The sequence below is a fragment of the Marmota monax genome, unplaced genomic scaffold, assembly GCF_021218885.2.
Source record: "Marmota monax isolate L192 unplaced genomic scaffold, Marmota_monax_Labrador192_F-V1.1 WCK01_AAM20220418_F8-fsc00022, whole genome shotgun sequence".
Lineage (NCBI taxonomy): Eukaryota > Metazoa > Chordata > Mammalia > Rodentia > Sciuridae > Marmota > Marmota monax.
The window spans coordinates 21,391,598-21,409,686 of NW_026695215.1; the positions used below are offsets into that span (position 1 = coordinate 21,391,598).

Consider the following 18,089-nt stretch of genomic DNA (forward strand, 5'->3'; position numbering starts at 1 on the left):
GGCAGTGTCTTGGAAGGGAGAGGACACCTGTGAAGACAGCGTGTGGTTGTGAATCAGGGTCCCTGGGCAGGCAGGCAGGGAAGGAGAATCCAGGGTGATTAGGACAGGGTGTGGGAATGGTCTTGTGTGGAAACAGATGTCTCTGTCAGTGATATAGCCTGTTGCAGGGAAGCCCCTGGCTCTGGAAGTCAGGAAGGAATGGCAGCTGAGCTTGCCTGTCTGTCTTAGGTGAAATTCTGGAATGCATAGCCTCAGGACAGACTCTGACATCTGAGCAGTCAGTGGAGACAGTGTTGACCAGCAGCAGGGCTCAGGGCTGCCCCTGGGGGAAGGACTGTCAGGCGCCTTGTCCCTCCATGTGGTCTCCTCTACTCGTGGGCAGCCTGTTGTCCCTGCTCTTAAGCATCTACTACTTGGGGCTCCCATTACAGACTCTTGAAACTTTGTTCTCAGACCTCTACTGTGGCTTTGAGCAGGCTAGGTGTGCTCCAGGTCTTCCTGGAGCTACTGCTGCTGCAGAGGCTGAGCTGGTGGTGGATGGATGCAGATGCCTCAGGGCAGGGATTTCCCTGGGCAAAGGTTCCTTCCCCTTCCCTGGGGGACACTGACTAGCTCCTGATGAAACTTCCTGGAGCTCCTCACTGGGTGCCTCAGGGACACAGCCTGATTATCTCCCTTCCTCATGCTCAGAGAGTGAGTCTCCAGTCTCTTGTCTGCCAAATCAAACCTGGTAGAGCCAAAGAGGCAAAACTGGGTCCAGGGCTTCAATTCTCTAGATACAGATGATTTTCTTGGGAGCTCTGGGATGGAATGGGCCTTGGGTATTCTCAAGAAAGTGAAAGAACCTAAAAGCATTTGCTAAGTCATTTCCTATGTCTCCAGAATTTTCTCGGGAGAAAATGGACACAATAAAGGGAAGATATCTTTTTCTTCAATGAATTTACAACCCAATTTCATAATTTTGTATTTACTCACTTTTGGCTTTTGGGTACCTAGGTAACTGGTGGGGTCATTCACCAAAGTTTATTATTTGATTTGTTCATTCATCATTATTTATAGAGAGGATTGCTTCTTCCACTTAAGATCCCTCCTTATGTCTTTTTGGTGACATATATGCATTGGGTACCAGAATTGCTACAGGACCCAAAACACTCCTGGTGGTTGTAATTGCAATCTGAACTCAGTGCCCTGAAGGAACAATAGAGAACTGTAACAGGAGGGATTTTTTTGCATCAGAAAGATGAGTAGAAATTAACCAAAGGAGTGGGTGGGAATAAAGAGCACCCCAAGCAGAGACCATATCCCCCAGCCCCAGAGTCTCTAAGGCAATGCACCATCTGATGTGGACTCTCAGCTACACATTTCCACTGATTATTACCAAGCACTGCATATAGATAGATTGGAACCTGAGAGGCAGCCATTGAGGCAGGAAGCTCAGAGAAAGCAGAAGATAGATGGGACCTGGAGTAGGAAGGACTCTGTGGGCTGGATACTGTGCTTGGATTTGAATTTAAGGTGCTGGAAATCCATTGAAAGGGTTTCCACAGTCACGACAAGTACTGATCTCCATTTTTAGAAGATTGTACTGATGTATTATCTGATTCTTTGTCTATAAAGTAAAAAACAGATAAACCAACCTCTGCTCTTAGAAGTCAAGAGAGTCATTACCCTGGAGGTAAGGTGGGTGATGAGAGGGGGCCCCAGGGCGCTTCCGGCAAAGCAGGCAACAATCTGTTTCTTGCTCTGAGTACCAATCCCTTAGGTATACCCAGCTTGTGAAAATTTTCAAGCCATACTTTTACAATTTATGCATTTTGGGGGGGAATGTCATACTTGAATAAATTTTTTTTTTTAAAAAAAAAAGGTTTCTCTGGCTGTTGTTTAAAAAATAGATGGGAAGGGGAAGAGAGTGGGCGTAGGAAACAGCCAGGAGGTCATGGTCATGGGCCACGTGAGAGCGGCTGGGGACTGGAGGGTGGCTAGAGGAGGTGGGTATGGCAGCTTGAAGACTTGAAGATAGTAGCACCAAGCAAAGACTGAAATCAGGAGGAGATGATACGGGGGAGCAGTGCCGGTCTGGGGCATGGATGTGAGGGGTGATCGGGAGTCGAAGTTGAAATGTAAGGGACACAGTTTGCTAGGAAGGCATCTTCAGGACACAGCCCAGGACTCCCTGTGACCAGATGAACAGGACACAGAGTGAAGAGTATGTGGAGACTTGGGCACAGAGCCCCAGTGCCGTCAACATCAGGCAGGGAGACAGGAGAAGCCTCTCATGGGATTACTAAGGGGGAAAAAAGTTGGAGCTAACGAGAACACTAGGAAGTCAAGTGACATTACAAATGGCGAGTGTCAAATCCTGTAGAACTCAGGTAAAGCAACTGTTGGAGAACAGCAACTGGCAACATTGCTGAACACAATTTCCTTGGCACTCCTTCTGCTGAACCCTCATGAGCCTGGGTGTGGTGATGGAACAGAGTGATGGGCTGACTTGGCATCTGTTGGCTGCTACCACCTACCAAATACAATAGGAGACAATTTTCCAAGCTCTCCTGAGCCTGTTTCTTCCTCCATAAGCCCAAAGAGTCATTTGTACCTTTCAGGGCAGGTAGGAGGATTGACTATTTCAGCAAGTATTTATTGAGCATTTGTTATGTGCTGATAGCCAGAGGCAGAAGACAGAGTGATCAAGACTGACAAGTGGGGAGACAGAAATGCACAAGTAAATTAACAAATGCAATGACATGAAGGAAATAAGCGCCATCTCCCAGAGTGTTTCCCTGTGGCTGTCACCCAGCTTCTTGGGCCTCAGGGCCCCTCCTTTCCTGGCCAACTTCCTTGGGATCAGCTCTTAAGATCCAAGGCTCTCTAAGACTGTGTCCCCAATCCTCACTTTCTCTCTCTGAAAAACTGGCTTCCCTTTCCTTGAAGGCAGGAAGGGAAGGGCTTCATCTTCAAACCCTTCCAGGATGTGAGCAAAAACATTGACATCCCATCTTGTTATGAGAACAAAGAGTAGGAAGGATATAAAATAGCAAAGTTTCCATATTCATATGGTCTGAACGTCCTTTTCCTGCCCTGAATGGATTCAAAGCAGATCTCCTAATGAGGCCTCATTTTGTCCTAACAAATTACTCCTGAGCCAACTTCCCCAAAAGACAAGACGGCACTTGCTCTCCATAAAGGAGAGCTTTCTTGACTTAAAAAAAAAAAAAAAAGATTTCAGGAATTTCTGAAGAAGAATTTGGACACATATTTAGATAACTGCCAGTTGATAATTTTGTTTTAAAGTGTTTATTTTTCTGGGAAACCTTGAGCACCACATTTCTAGTTAATCTGGTAAATTCATCTAGTCTCACATGCTTATGTTTCATCTCTTGCAGAACTTTTAGTTTTTTGCATCTAAGACTTCTAAAGCCCAGATCCCAGACCCAAGCCCTCAGGCAATCTCTCACCTTTCGCTCTTCCATTTCATCCTCTCACAAATCTCACTACAAAATCCCAGACACAAGTCCAGCTGTCTACCTCATCCACTTGTACCAAAATCCTAGCCCAGAGGTCTGACTCTGGTGGTGGTGGTGGGGAGGTCCTAATAAATCCTGTCTGGCCACTCGCCTCAAACACCAAGCAGAAAAGTAATCAATACGTCCATACTGGGAAGGCAAAGCGAGATCCAGTGTCTCAGCCCTGTCTTAGGGGTGCTGACATGAGTTTTAGGTTTAAATAAAAGAAGAATTGGGTGAGAACTTGAGAGAGATACATAACTAAACAATCTTGGTCAAACTGATCTGATGGCTTATTATCTCCGGTCTGGTTCTGTGAGATGGCTACAGAGACACCCTTGAGAGACGTCCTTATCACTTGAGGGGGCAATTCCTACAGCTTGTGAACAGCTCAGGATGTTTATCCATCAGGTCTGTGATCTTAGAAGGGGACAGTTCAGTTCTCCTGAGACTCCTGCTTGCGGGGAGTCTCATCCTGGGGCGATGTGCCTGCCAGTCTTCCGCTGTTCCTGGAAGACATGGGGTAAGGACTGAAAACGTCTTGGGCCACTCCAGAGTTCTGGAACAGGATGCTATAAATCTTTCTGTAGATCTGGCATCTGTCTTGGAGGGGAATAAAATAGGTTAATTTAGGGCTAATAAACCTTGATTTACTAGTTTTTTTAGATAAACATTCCTTAAGTCATTAACATGTCTACAGGCAGAGCTGAGCAGGGGCCTGACCCAACATTTAATGTAATAAAGAAGACAGATGAAAAACTAAGGCAGAGATGCCCAGAGCTTTATCTGCTTCCAGTTACTCATAGGGCATCTGCAGATCCAGGTAAAGGGTCCCTGCTGTTGGCAAAGGCAGCCCTCTGTAGATTCCTGTCACACGGTCCCACTGCCGCCGCGTGTCAGATAGGACACCACTAGGAAAAGAACAAAACAACCACAGTAGGATTTCTGGTATTATCATGAACTAGAAAGCTTTTCAGATTCTTTTTCATGGCCTACCTTTCAAATGAGATGCCACCATGGAAATGTGCACATTTCATTTTCAGATGGTTCTGATCTTTGTCTTCTAAGGATGCCCAGGATCCTGTCTTATCAAAAGATCTTTTTTTTTTTTTTTTTTAGTTCATAATAACACAAAATAGACAAATTCAAAATAACAACAGAAGCCACATACATATGCAGATTAGGACTTCCGGAATCCATATTAGTCTTGTCTTTCCTGGTGGCCTTCAAGTGAGATTTTTGTGTAAGCTGAGTATAGGAGGTTACAAATGGTTGGAAAACCCTGCTTGGGTCCGATTGAGTCAGGACTCGGCTCAGAGAGATGCCATTGGCTGGGGTCCCCCAGGCAATGCAAAAGATGGGAAGAGGGTCCCTCTTGGACTTGGCTTACTGGGCCTGTTGTATTTTCCTGTGGCCTCCACTAAGGCCAGACACACCTGTCCTTCCAGAAGCTGTTCTCCAGGGCCTTCAAGGGTGGCTTTTCTAAAAGCCTATCAGGGAGCCCTGTCAGACCACAAAGTCCCTCTGGGATAATAGAGGCTGGCAAAAAGGGACTGGAGAGAAAAGGGGTGGGGGAAGATATTAGACCTTGAGAGAACTCCAAGGGACCTGACTCCCCAGGCCCCTGCCAATCTCCCTCCTGGTCCCAGGCCTGGCTCCCCTAATGGGCTCCTTCCCTCTGAAGCAGCAAGGAGCTTGTGATGGAAATTTATGTGTTTATTTTTAGATTGTTCTGATTTTTATACTTCTCAGGGCCCACAGAGCCCTGTCTTATCAAAGATCTTTGTCTCGCTTATAATAATACTAATAAATGCTAAAGCTACCTTTTATTATTGCTGCTGTGAACACCACCAACTCTGACCCCAGGATGGCTATTTTGAATCTCTGAACTTTATCTTGTGCAGACATTCTTCCTGCGTGGGAACATACTTGATTTCCTGAATTACTTCTTGAAAGAGATATTCCCTGCTGGGGCATTGGACCACAGTTTGGATCCAAAGCCACACCCTGCTGAAGGTATGGAGAAGCAGACAGGCTGATAGACTGAAGGAGTTTTCCATTCAAGGACATACTGATTTTTTGCTTTACTACCTTTTTCTTTTGGAAGGACAAGGAGTAAGGGGCCCCTCTGACTCCAGCTCCCAGTTCTTCCAGTTGAGAAGCCCACTCAGCCTCCCGTTTCAAGTGCCTGCCTCTCTGACGACATCAGGAGATAGCTAGGAGTCACTCTTGTGAATTCATTTTTTTGTCCTCATTGCATTAGGGACCCTTGAACCCTGAGCCTCACGCCTCAGTTCTTACCCATTGGTGAAGTGCCCATCATGACTAAGGATGAGCTATGAGAACAGAGACACTGAAAAAGAGAACTGTAAGTGGAGATGAGCAGACACCCAGAGCCAGTTCTGGCCACCTGACCACTTTGGAAGATTCAGTCACATAAATGAAGTATTATTTCCAGAGTCTGAGGCCAGAGACCTTTTTCTGGAGGTCCCAGCAGATCAGATTCGGCCATCCACCACCTTGAGAATCCAATCAAGAGAGATGCATGGTGTTGAAGCAAGAAAGGGATTTATAATGCCAACAATACGTGGCCAAACTGGGAAGAAGTAGGAGGACCAGTCATTGAAGCCCTGTTTTTGAGATACTGAGACCAGCTTAGGGATTACATGGGGGGGGGGGGAAGCCAGGGGCCAGAAGTATACAGGAATCTACCCCAAAAGTAGCTAGCAGCAGGCCCAAGTGAAGAGTCCGTGAACTTAGCAAAAGTTTCCTTTAAATTCTTGTTACAGTATCAGGGTACTTGAAAGTAGTGGGGGGAGAGAAAGAATTAGGGTGCACTTTTTGGTTTGGTAGCTTAGTTCATAAGTGAAGATGGTCCCCAACTGAGGAAAATTCAGTGTAACAACTTCAAATTTACCATGGTGTGAAAACATACCCATACACTCTTCAATAAATGACAGGAGATATTCAACACTTTAATATATCATAGGCTTTATGTTTGGTGATTTTGCCCATTTGTAGGCTCATGGAAGTATTCTAAACTATGGGATTTAGTAGGTTAGGTGGATTAAATGCATTTTTTTTTTTTACCTATTGTGCTTTCAATGTATGATGTATTTGTCAGAATGTAACCCCATGGGAAGTCAAGAAGCAACTGTATCTACTTCTCAGAATCTTTTTTTTTCCCTCCTGAAAAAATGGGGACAGAATAATTGATCTGCTAGGTTAATGTTAGGGAATAGATTAGGTTTATAATTCAAGAGGGCAGAGTGTCTGTCTCTCCTCATCTCCAGTACCCCCATTATAATGAAAGTATTGAATAAAAATAATTTTAAAAACAGTAACAGAAAAAACTTGAACAAGGAGAGAACATATGGAAGATCTCAAGTCCATGGTAGGATAGGAAGTAGTTATGGGATATTGATGGATGAAGTGGAGGGGAAGGGGCAATTTCTCAGATGCTGGTACCCTACCTACCATGGCAGGCATCTCTGAAGCTAGGCACAGCCCCAGAGAGGGGACAGGTGTAGAATCAGCGGTCATAGTGCAGGACAGCACATTGCCCCAGGGCAGACTCCAGACACCCTCCCTTCATGATCCGAGGAACTATCACTAGTGTGGGTACTTCTGTCCAGGAGGGAAAGCCTGCCCCTCTCGCTCCCAGCTTGTTGCCACAAAATGAAGAGATCTGATCACAATAAAAATCCAGGACTATTAAAGCTGGGAGCAGTGGGGGAGAAACAGAGGTGCAAGTCTAAGTGAGCTCATTTCTCTTCTCTAGTAGCAAGCACTCTAAAGTGACAAGTCAAGAAGTTGCACAAGTATATTTGGGGATGTGTGGGTGTAATTAACAGAAAAACTAAAACTACAAAAAAAAAAAAAAACAACAACCCACAGAAGTGATTGTCCCTGAGCTATGACACTGGTGGTGGGCTGGAGCTGAGTGCAGTCCTGCCATGCTAAGCCCTGCTTGACTTTCTGAACATGTGCAGCAAGTATGACACTTACACAAGGTAACTTAAAAAAGTAAAAGTGAGAAGAAGAAATGAAAATAGATTTTAATTTCACAGGTGGGACCCAACTGGCTATGGAAAGGAATTCCTAAATGCAAATTGCTGCCCTGGGGTATCAGCATTGCTAGGAAGCTCTCCTTCCAAAGAGATGTGTTCCTGTCCATCTGGAGTGTAGTCAGCTCTGGGTCTGGGGTGGAGCCAGCTCTGGCTCAGTGAGAAGAGGGACAGATGGTCTCCAAGACCAGATTTTGACTCCTAGAGGTCAACAGAGCTAAAGCTAAGCAAATGTCACCTCCAATGTCCCCTCTGTCATATAGAGAGCTGCAGAGTGGCCTTCAGCACAGTCCTGAGTGATTCCTGCATCCTTGTGGATGTGAGAGAAAGGTCTTCTTCTTCTATTTTTTGCCCCCTCCTTTCTTCTCTCCTTCCTTCCTTCCCTCCCTCCCTCCCTTTGGAAAAGCTGTTCTGTTTGGGAAAACAATTACCATCTAGGGCAAGAAGCAGTTGTTCCCAACTGGGAGGTCACTGGCTGTGTGACAGTGCCATCTCCTGCTCCTAAGGACTTTCCTTCCCCTGCCTGGGCTCCCTCATCATATGGAATCGCCTCAGTGAAGTCACATCACAGGGGTCAGAAGGAATCAGGTGAACTTTCTAGAGTTGTGTCTCCCCTGAGGTTTGTGTCAACAAAATCAGAGTTGGCTGACAGCAGAGTCAGTCATTGACCAGGTGGTCACCGTACCATTACTGAACTTAAGAATTCCTCTCCAGTGTCCCTGTGACCATGGTGAGATGCCTCTGTGGTTTAATGTGGGTTAGATCATAGTTCCAATGTTTAGTTGGGAAAAGCCAGTTGTGAGCATGTAGATGGAGAGGAACCGTGTATCAGCTGTACTGTGGCCTTTTCCCATACTCCCTGCCTGTGGCGGTGTCCCTTCTTGTCCTCATGCTTTATTTTTTATGGTCATCTTATATCACTGCAGTTCCACCTCTGCATCTTCAGTTGGTGTCTCCGCATCTCTTCAGCTGTCCTTAGCTCTTTGGCACAGGTGGTAAGAGGTCCCCTCTTTATTAGAAGAAAGATCTTCATGGCCACTCCAGTTTCTCTGATTCCTCTCTTTCTCTCCACACTCCCTCTCTGGGCTTGTTAGAATTAGAGGGAGGATGGGGCTGTGAGCATGACCTTCGCATTTAGACACCTGAGAGAATCAGTCCCACTCCACCCTGTAAAAATGTTGTTGCCCCAGTATGAGATTTCTCTGCCAGCTTCCTTCTACAAGATGTGCCTTAAGTGGCATGTTAATTTCAACACGCACGCATGCATGCACGCACACACCCCTCATGTAAACTTGGATGTTTAAATTAGCACTCACACACTAACCTAGATATTTACATGGGTCTTGAACCTTTCAAAGTAGGCCCCTTGAACAAACAAGCTTACTCCAGTGACGTTGCCAATGTTCATAACTTAAAAAAAAAATGTTTGTGGAATTCATATAAAGCGTCAGAAGATTAAATACCTTTGTGGTTACAAATTGTTTTTTGAAACAGTCTTTCTTCAGTCAATATCATTGAGGTTTCATTTGCATATAATAAAATGCATAGATTTTATTTTTTATTTTTTTAAAATTGCTTTTATTTTTTAAATACATGACAGCAGAATGCATCACAATTCTTATTACACATATAGAACACAATTTTTCATATCTCTGAATATAAAGGAAGTTTGAGTTTGGATGAGTGTAAACTATACCTATATAAATGCCACCATTATAAAAATATAGATTATTCCCTCCACACCAGAAAGTTCCTTGGGCAAGTTGCAATTCTTCAACCTTTTATTTTGAGTTAGAAATATCCAAAAGTGATTTAGAATTGAACCAAGTTAAGTGTGTTGGGGATAAAACTGGCAAATGCTCTTCTGTGCCTTGGGAATTGTGTGATTTATGGAATGAAGCTGCATCATAGGGGACGTTTTTAAATGATGGAGGACAGATCATTGAGAATCTGAGCCTCGCAGGTGGCTTTTCTGATGGCTGAGTCCTGTGAGCGTGGGTCAACAGAATACTCTAAAGATGCTTGCCCACTTGAGAAGGACTGAGCCCCCATCATGAACCAGGTACTGCTCCAAGCACTGGGAATTTTTTGTCCTAAGAAGCACCTGTCATCTTTCCTCCATGAAGTCAATATGCCGATGGGGGCCAGAGGTGGATAAAGGAGAAACCAAATGCATGATGTAATCTTAGGAAGCAATAAATGCCCAGAAAAAGAAAGTAGAAACGAGGAGATAGAAAATGATAGTGTGCTATTTTAAAGAAGGTAAGGCAACCCACGTAACACACTACTTGTTTTCCTTTTGCAAGGAAATCACAGGCTGGGTTAGGGTTGTGGCTCAGTGGTAGAGCACTTGCCTCACAGGTGTGAGGCACTGGGTTCAATTCTCAGCACCACATATAAGTAAATGAATAAAATAAAGTCCATCAACAACTAAAAAGAAAAAGAAAGAAATCACAGGATCCAAATAAGCTACTTCTAAATGGGACATATTATCTTTCCCTAAAGTAAATTCTGCAGAGTTCTAGTATCCATAATACGAGGGGAAGAGTGGTGGTGGTCGGGGCTGGTAGGGGTTACGTAGTTAAAGAAGTATGGGGAGCCTGGGTGTTGTGGCTCAAGTCTGTGGTCCTTGCTACTAGGGCAGAATCGCTTGCTTCAATCCAGGAGATTGACCAGCCTCGCCAACATACAATACCTTGGTTTAAAAAAAAAAAAAATACAGGGTGTGGGTGTGGGGGGGGAATTGGATTAAGCAAATTTAAGCAGGTCTTTGCTTAAGGAATTTCAGAGCCTTTAAAATGTAAATATTCAGGAGGAAGGACGGTAGTGTGTAATGTTTTCCAAATTCTTTTCTTCAGGGAATCCTTTTGAGCTGGAAAGTCTGGAGCAACTGGTGCTCTATGTTAACACATTGTTGAGAGTTGTGCTCCCAGAGTTCTCATGCAGCAGGAAAACTGAAAGCTACAGAGAAGTTGAATTACTTGGGGAGCAAGAAGAGAGAGTAGAGTCAGCTTAACTTACTGAATCTCCCTCCGCGTGGACCAGGCTGAGCACCAGGTGCCTTAAACTCATCCTCTGGTGATGGCTCCATAACTCAGGTGTTACTGCTCCCACTTACAAGTGGGAGAAAATGCTGCTCATCATGATCAGATTAGTAGCCAAAGGTCATGCATTCCTATGAGCCAGGATCTGAAACTCCAAAGTCCAAACCATCAAAAATCAGAGCACTGTATTGCCTGAGTGACAGTGTAGGGGATCTGAAACCCTTTTTCTGCTTTCTCCAATCCATCTACATTAATACTTTGAAACCTATGTCCTTGAGGGATGGGTTTCTATCTCTTCTACCCCATGTTGAGTGTTCCTTACTCTATTTACGGCTGGCCATATAGTAGGTATTTGATTTGAGCAGCCTGGGTCATGGTCCCATGATCTAATCCACATTACACAGTTTTTGAGGTCAAATGATTGTGACCTTGAAGGGCCCTGGCCAGAAAGTTCTGTTGAACCATCCATCTACTGCTGTCTCACTTCCAGGCATTCCTCCCCCCACCCATAGTCATATATCTGATCTCTGTGTCTACACCTGGGGTCCACATCCACTCCAGCACCTCTGCTAGGCCACCCATGAGGTACACAGACTTGACAGAGCTGTAGTGACCCACAGTTGGAGATGAGGTTGGCCTGTAAGGGGGTTGAAGGTGAGTGGGGAGGAAAGATGTCAGCTGATTCTTGCTGGAGTCTTCCACCTAGCAGCTTGGGGAATTTCTGTACTTACAGGAAATTTTTAAAATCTATCTTTCAGGAAAAAAATATGAGATAGATATTCTCTCACACTATTCCCATCTTCCTCTCATGAGACTGCTGAGGAAGCGAGTAGAGATTAGTAACTGCTGTTAATTCATTACTAAACTGGATGGAAGGAGAATGGTCTTTTCTGAGCTCAGTGCTCAGAAACTCGAGTGCTCCAAAGCTGACCTCATCTCCACAGAAGCTCTTCTTCCATGGTCCTGTGTCCAGCATAGCTTTGCCTCTTTCTGGCCGTCATGGTAGAAACTCAATCACCTCTCTTCCTCCACTGGGAATCAGTGTCAATTCAGCCTCTGCAGGAGGCCCTGATCTGCCCTCCCTACATGACCACTGCCCTGGCGAGGCCTTGGATCCAGCCATCATTGTCTTTCCTCCGCTGTTATGATGGTCCTCACTCCTCTGCTGGATGCCACATGCTGAGTCTTCATGTGCCTCTGTGAAGTCAGCAACAGGATGCTTAGGATTGTCAGAAGCAACCTCGAACTTGTCACACAACTGAACACTGTGCTGGGTACGGGGGTTCCTGAAAGCCAGGGGGAGCAATCCAGATAACAAAGGGGAAGATAATTCTGCACAGACTGTGAGCAAAGGCACAGTGTGTGTGCTCTGGGGACCTTTGAGAGTAGAACCTTGATGGTGTCCAAGGAGCAAAGTGGATAGCAGGTGTTGCTGGTCTCCAAAGCTGCCTGCCAAAGCAACCCAAAGCTTAGGGCTTCAATCAGTGACAGCTCTTGGTTTCCTGGCAACCTACAATGGGTACAGGGCTCAGTAGGGGTAGCTCATTTCTGTTTTAATTGGCATCAGAAGCTGAGACTGGAATCATCTGAAGGCTCATTCAGTCATATGTCTGACAGTGAACTCTGACCAAGAGCTGAAATCTTAGCCGGAGTTGTCAGTTGAGCACCAACTGTGGGCTCCCCACAAGTAAGTGTCTGAGTTCTAAGGATCCTAAGAGAGAATGGGCCATGCATTCTCTACCTGTGTTTAGGACCAAGCCTCAGAAGTTACATAGCTCTACTCTGCTTCATTCTCCTCATTAGAAGCAAGTAGCCAGGTGGCTCATACTCAAAGAGACAGAACATATACCCTGCCTCTTTATGGCATGTCATTGGCACGTTATAAGAGGTGCATGTGGATGGGAGATATTGGTGTGGCCATCTTTGCAAAAAATGATCAACCTCAGCAGGGGACAGAACCAAAGAGGTAGGCAGGCAGGGGATTTTTTATTTTTGGTACCAGGGATAGGACCCAGCAGTGCTCAATACTGAACCACATCCCCAGCCCTTTTTAAAAATTATTTTTATTTTGAGGCAGGGTCTCACTAAGTTGTTTAGGGCCTTGTTAAGTTGCCGAGGCTGGCTTTGAACCTGCAATCCTCCTGCCTCAGCTTCTGGAGTCTCTGGGCATTGGTTTTCATTCACAAGAAGTGGGAGCCAGTGAGACATGTTGATTTGGGTGTGACCTGCTCTTATTTGCTCGTGAGAAAGCTCTCCTGGGGTGGTTTGGTGGAAGATTTGGAGGGGTCAGACAGGAGGCGTGTGAGAGGTATTGCAGTAATCCAGGGGAGAGGTGGTGAGGGCCTGAGCCAAGGCATGAACCTGGACATGAGAGAGGGGCCAAATACAAGAGACCCCCAAGAAGAAATCGTAGCTTCTTGCCAGGGGGCGGATGTTATGGGGATGAAAACCAATGCTCTTGGCAGATATGGTGGCCCACACCTGTAATCCCAGGGACTCTGGAAGCTGAGGCAGGAGGATGGCAGGTTTCAAAGCCAACCTCAGCAACTTCACAAGGTCCTAAATGTGTCCAGGGGATTCTTGGGAAGCTGAGTGAAGGTGATGGGAAATGAAGGAAAAAGAGTAGAGGTCTGTGGGGGAAGGCCATGAGTCCATCTGGCAAGTCATTAGTCTGAGGAGCCCGAGAACCTAAGGTGGAGCTGTCCAACAGATAGTAAATGGACCTGAGTACAGAGCTCTGGGGAAAGTTCTGGAATAAAAACTGAGATTTTTGAGTACCATCATTCTAGTGGCAAATGGCATTGCAGAAAGGGTCCATGTCCAGAGAAGGAGACTACAGAGTTTGGGGGGCATTAACCTTTAGGAGATGGCCAGAGGAGAAGGACCTGGCAAGGAATTAAAGATCAGATTGTCTCTTTCCCAAGTCTTTCCTGGACCAGAGAATTGAATGTGCTTGGTGCCCTGTGCCTGTGGAAAATGATCAGACTAACAAATATCATCACCATCACCATCACCTCTCATCAACACCACCTTCCCATCACCATCACCATCACCTTAACCTCCCCTCCCTCTCACCATCACCTTCACCTTCACCTTCACCATCACCATCACCTTCACCTTCACCACCAGCATCACCATCAACTCCCCATCACCATCACCTTAACCTTCACCTTCACCACCGTATCACCATCAACTCCTCATCACCATCACCATCACCTTCACATTCACCATCACCTCCTCATCACCATCACCATCACCTTCACCTTCACCACCAGCATCACCATCAACTCCTCATCACCATCACCTTCACCTTCACATTCACCATCACCTCCTCATCACCATCACCATCACCTTCACCTTCACCATCACCATCACCATCCTCCTCATCACCATCACCATCACCTTCACCTTCACCACCAGCATCACCATCAACTCCTCATCACCATCACCTTCACCTTCACCACCAGCATCACCATCAACTCCACATCACCATCACCATCACCATCACCTTCACCACCAGCATCACCATCAACTCCTCATCACCATCACCTTCACCTTCACATTCACCACCAGCATCACTTTCTCTTCCCCATCACCATGACCATGTCACTTTCCCATTACTACCACCACCACCTCCACTGCTGCAGGGCCTAGCCTTGGGTCCTCATAGAGGAATGCTTATCTTGCTCATTGTGCAGCAGGGAAGTCCCAACTTAGAACGCTATGTTTTGGGACAAAGTGCTGTCAGAACACTGGTAAGCACAATTTCCTTGTTCCTTTGACAAGAGGTCATTCCCCTGTTGGTGCAGGGTCGGGCTACGTGGCAGTTTCTGGACTCTTGGTGCCTTGACTTCCGTAAGATGATATGTATGTATCACGTCTGGCCTATCATGACTGTTATACGTAACCTGGCACATACCTGCTATAAAAGCCATTCTTGCTGCACAATAAAGCAGATGCTGTTCTCTGAAACCATCTCCGCAGTGGTTCCTCCACGCCCCTGAGCTCCCCACATTTGATGTTGGAGCATTAAGCGCCTCAGCACTTCACCATCATCAGCATTTGCTATTTTTCCATAATCTGTTCTGGGTTCTTGTCTTTCCTTTTGCCTACAGTGGCAGCTCCTATAGATTATGGGTTTTTTGCTTTTCACTTTCTAATCCTCCACACATCACCTTCTGCACAGATAGTCAGAGCCAGGACTTGCCCTCTAGTCCAGTGATTGTAACACATATTGCAACAATCATAATGACACTCCACCCTTCCCTGGAGCAAAAGCATGGCCCAGAAGGGTACCTTCCACTGACCACTTAGGAACTGAGACTTCTGGCCTAGAACCCATTCATGTCTGGCCCAATAGCTGAGAACCCAGGAGGGTCTGGACTGTTAGAAATACTGGGTGTCATGAGAAATCAGACACATACTTGGAAGTAGCTCGGCAAGGCAAAATTTACTTCTGCAGAAGGGTGTGCTACTGAACAAAGTCTGGCAAGCAAACACCTGCTTTTAATCTATAACATAGCACTGCCCCTTGCTGTGATAGGAGAGACTCAGGGTTACAATCTAAGAGACTGGCTAATTTTAAAATTGGGGAAGGCAAAGGGAAGGGTTATAGTTACAACTGGATACAGGTTTGGAAGCTCAAAATGGCTAGTTGGGTTATTTAAAGAAATCCACAGGCCATGGTGCTATTGTGTAACTTTCCATTCTGATCTATTTCCCCTCTGGCTGCCTTTCTTACATCCCAATTTTACATTTAAGGATAAATACTATATTCTGAAAATGGACCACCAGAGTTTCTATGTCTTAGCCTGGAGCTAAGAATGCCCTCAAACCCCTCGCCCACCTGCCTGATTTACATCTGTCCCCAGGAACCATGGAATTCACATTTACTCAGTACTTGCAGGACAAGGTACATGGGATGCAATGGGATACAGTGACAAATGGCCTCAGTCCCTTCCCTAAGACCTTGATCATCCTTCCAGAAAGGAACAACTACAACCATAGATACCCCGGTAAGGGGCCAAGATAGGCCTAACAAGAAGCCATAACAAGCTTGGTGAGGATGTGAATGGGACAGTCATTCAAACTGGGTGGTACATCATGGCGCCTTATTGAAGACATTAGAGGTGGTCCTTGGAGACTGGGTATTGGGGACGGAGGACAGGTCAGGAGAAGTGGATCTGGAAATTGTACATGCTCCTGGGAGTGAGCTGAATTAGATGGGGTCGGGGGGCTGCAGCTTTAGACCTCACAGGGCACAGGAGGACGTCAGCCCGGCAGCCCATGGGGCATTGGGGACAACTCAAGGTGGTGAATGCCCTAGATGTTGGGATGATAAGTCGAGCCTTTCCCTTGGGGATGCCTTTCTTGTGGAGTGAGATATGCTATAATGATGGAGGCATTTCACCCTCAGGACCACCCTATGAACTAAATGTCCCCGTATAACAGACGTGGAAACAGAGGCCTGCCCACCGGGCCTCACCCGGAGGCCCCAGCATGGAAGGCTGAGTGGGTGCCAGGCCTCTCTGTGTGCAGGCCTCATGGGCCGTTCTTTGCCTGCTCCCCACAGGTGTTCGTGCTCTGCCACGGCCTCCTGCAGCTCTGCCAGCTCCTGTACAGTGCCTACTTCAAGAGCAGCCTCACCACCATCGAGAAACGCTTTGGGCTCTCCAGTTCTTCCTCGGGTCTCATTTCCAGTTTGAACGAAGTAAGTAGGAGATACCGGGCCATCAGCTCCCACTTGTACACCACCCTGATCACAGGAAGCAGGAGGAGCAGAATAGGGGATTGTGGGCTGGGGGCTGGAGGCTGGGGTATACCTAGGGCTCAGGCCTCTCTCTATATCAGGACACAGAAGGTACCCTCCTAAAGTTGGCCTTTGACTTAATACCCTGGCATGTGCTGGCCTCACTCATGACAGACAGCAAGGAAAACAAGTCTCTGACATTTGTGTCACCACAATCCTATCTGCCCTTTGGCACTGGCACATAGTGAGTGAATAGCCCACAGGCCTCTTTCCTACTGAGTCTGGACCCTGCCCTTGAATCCTTCTCGGCACAGTGTTCTAGTTTCCCAACACCCCTCTACTAATCAGAACCAGAGCTGGCACGGAAGGCGAATACTCTTTTCCAGCTCAGCCCCCCAAACTGGCCAATCTATCATCTGCCATGGCTGTTTTCCCCCATATTGTCCCTGAGCTTGGAAGAAAAGTGTGGGTGCAGGAACAATTAGAGTTTTCAAGAGGCAGGGAGTAGCTGGCTGGGATACAATACAGGGTCTGTTTAAGACAGCAGGCTGGTGAGGCGCATTAGGGTGTCATATTGCCCCAGAGCTATCATTCATTCAACCCAGATGAAAATGTCTTAACCACTAAATCTCCCCTTCCCCAAACTGCAAGAATCTGACTCCACATCATGGCCATGGGTACAACTCCAAACAAATACCACCAAAGTATTCATTGTAAAGAGTTCATTCTTCAGTCCTAGTGTATATGTCTGTGTGTGTGTCCATGTGTCTAAGTAAAATTGTGTGTTGCTGTGTGTCTGTGTGTACTTGTGTGCATCTGTTATTTCTGTATATATTGGTGTTTGTGTGTGTCTGTATATGTGTGTGACTATTCAAGTATCTGTGTATATATTTGTGTGTGTGACTATTTGTGTGCCTCTCTGTGTGTGACTGTGTATGTCTATGTGTATCTATATCTATGGGTGTCTGAGGATTTATGTGTAACTATGTGTCTATTTGTGCATGACAGTGTGTATGATTGTGTGTATGTCTACATCTGTGTCTGGGAGTCATGATTTATGTGTGACTGTGTGTATCTGTACCTGTATGTTTTCATGTCTTATGCGTGACTATGTGTCTGTGTGTATATTTGTGTGTGATTGTGTGTGTGTCTCTGCGTATCTGTGAGTAACTAGAGATTTGTGTGGAACTATGTGTGTGTCCTGTGGGTGCCCACATCTGTGAGTTCTGAGGATTTGTGTATGACTAGGTGTGTGTCTTTGTGTATGTTTGCGAGGCCTGGTGGTTGTGAGAAGAATTCAACCTGGTGCAGGGGACAGGAAGGCCATCTGTGCTGTGGCCTGTGTGGTCTCAGCCTCAGAAACCTTCTTGGAGCAGACCGTGAAGTGAAGGGGCACTGGATAGGCATGAAGTTGAGGGGCAGTAGGAGGGGCTCCTTGAACAAGAGCCACGGGAGTCTTGGCTCTGGGAAGCAGCGGCTCCTCTTGTGTCCTCTACCAGCCAGGGCTGTGGAACCAAGGTGAACAGGAGCCCAGAGCCCCCGGCCCTTAACGCCTGTCACTAGAGCTGTGGGGGCTCTTGGGCTTGAGACACGGCAGAGCAGGACGTGCTACTAATGGGCTTTGTGACAGCTCGAGGTGGCTTCCCAGCTCCTCTTGGAGCTGTCCCAGGGGCACTCCAGGGCTGGAGGCTGAGGCCTGAGGCCTTAGGCCCTCTTCTTGGCATGC

General features: G+C 46.4%; 1 protein-coding gene across 2 annotated transcripts in view; it reads left to right on the plus strand.

Moving 5' to 3' along the window:
• Window positions 1-18,089, plus strand: part of Slco2a1 (solute carrier organic anion transporter family member 2A1) — an 84,974-nt gene that overhangs the window by 23,228 nt on the left and 43,657 nt on the right. For both annotated transcript variants that reach the window (XM_046431658.1, XM_046431659.2), the window contains exon 3: window positions 16,187-16,324. In XM_046431658.1, coding sequence (XP_046287614.1) covers window positions 16,187-16,324 — 138 coding nt within the window. The remainder of the gene's footprint in view (window positions 1-16,186; window positions 16,325-18,089) is intronic.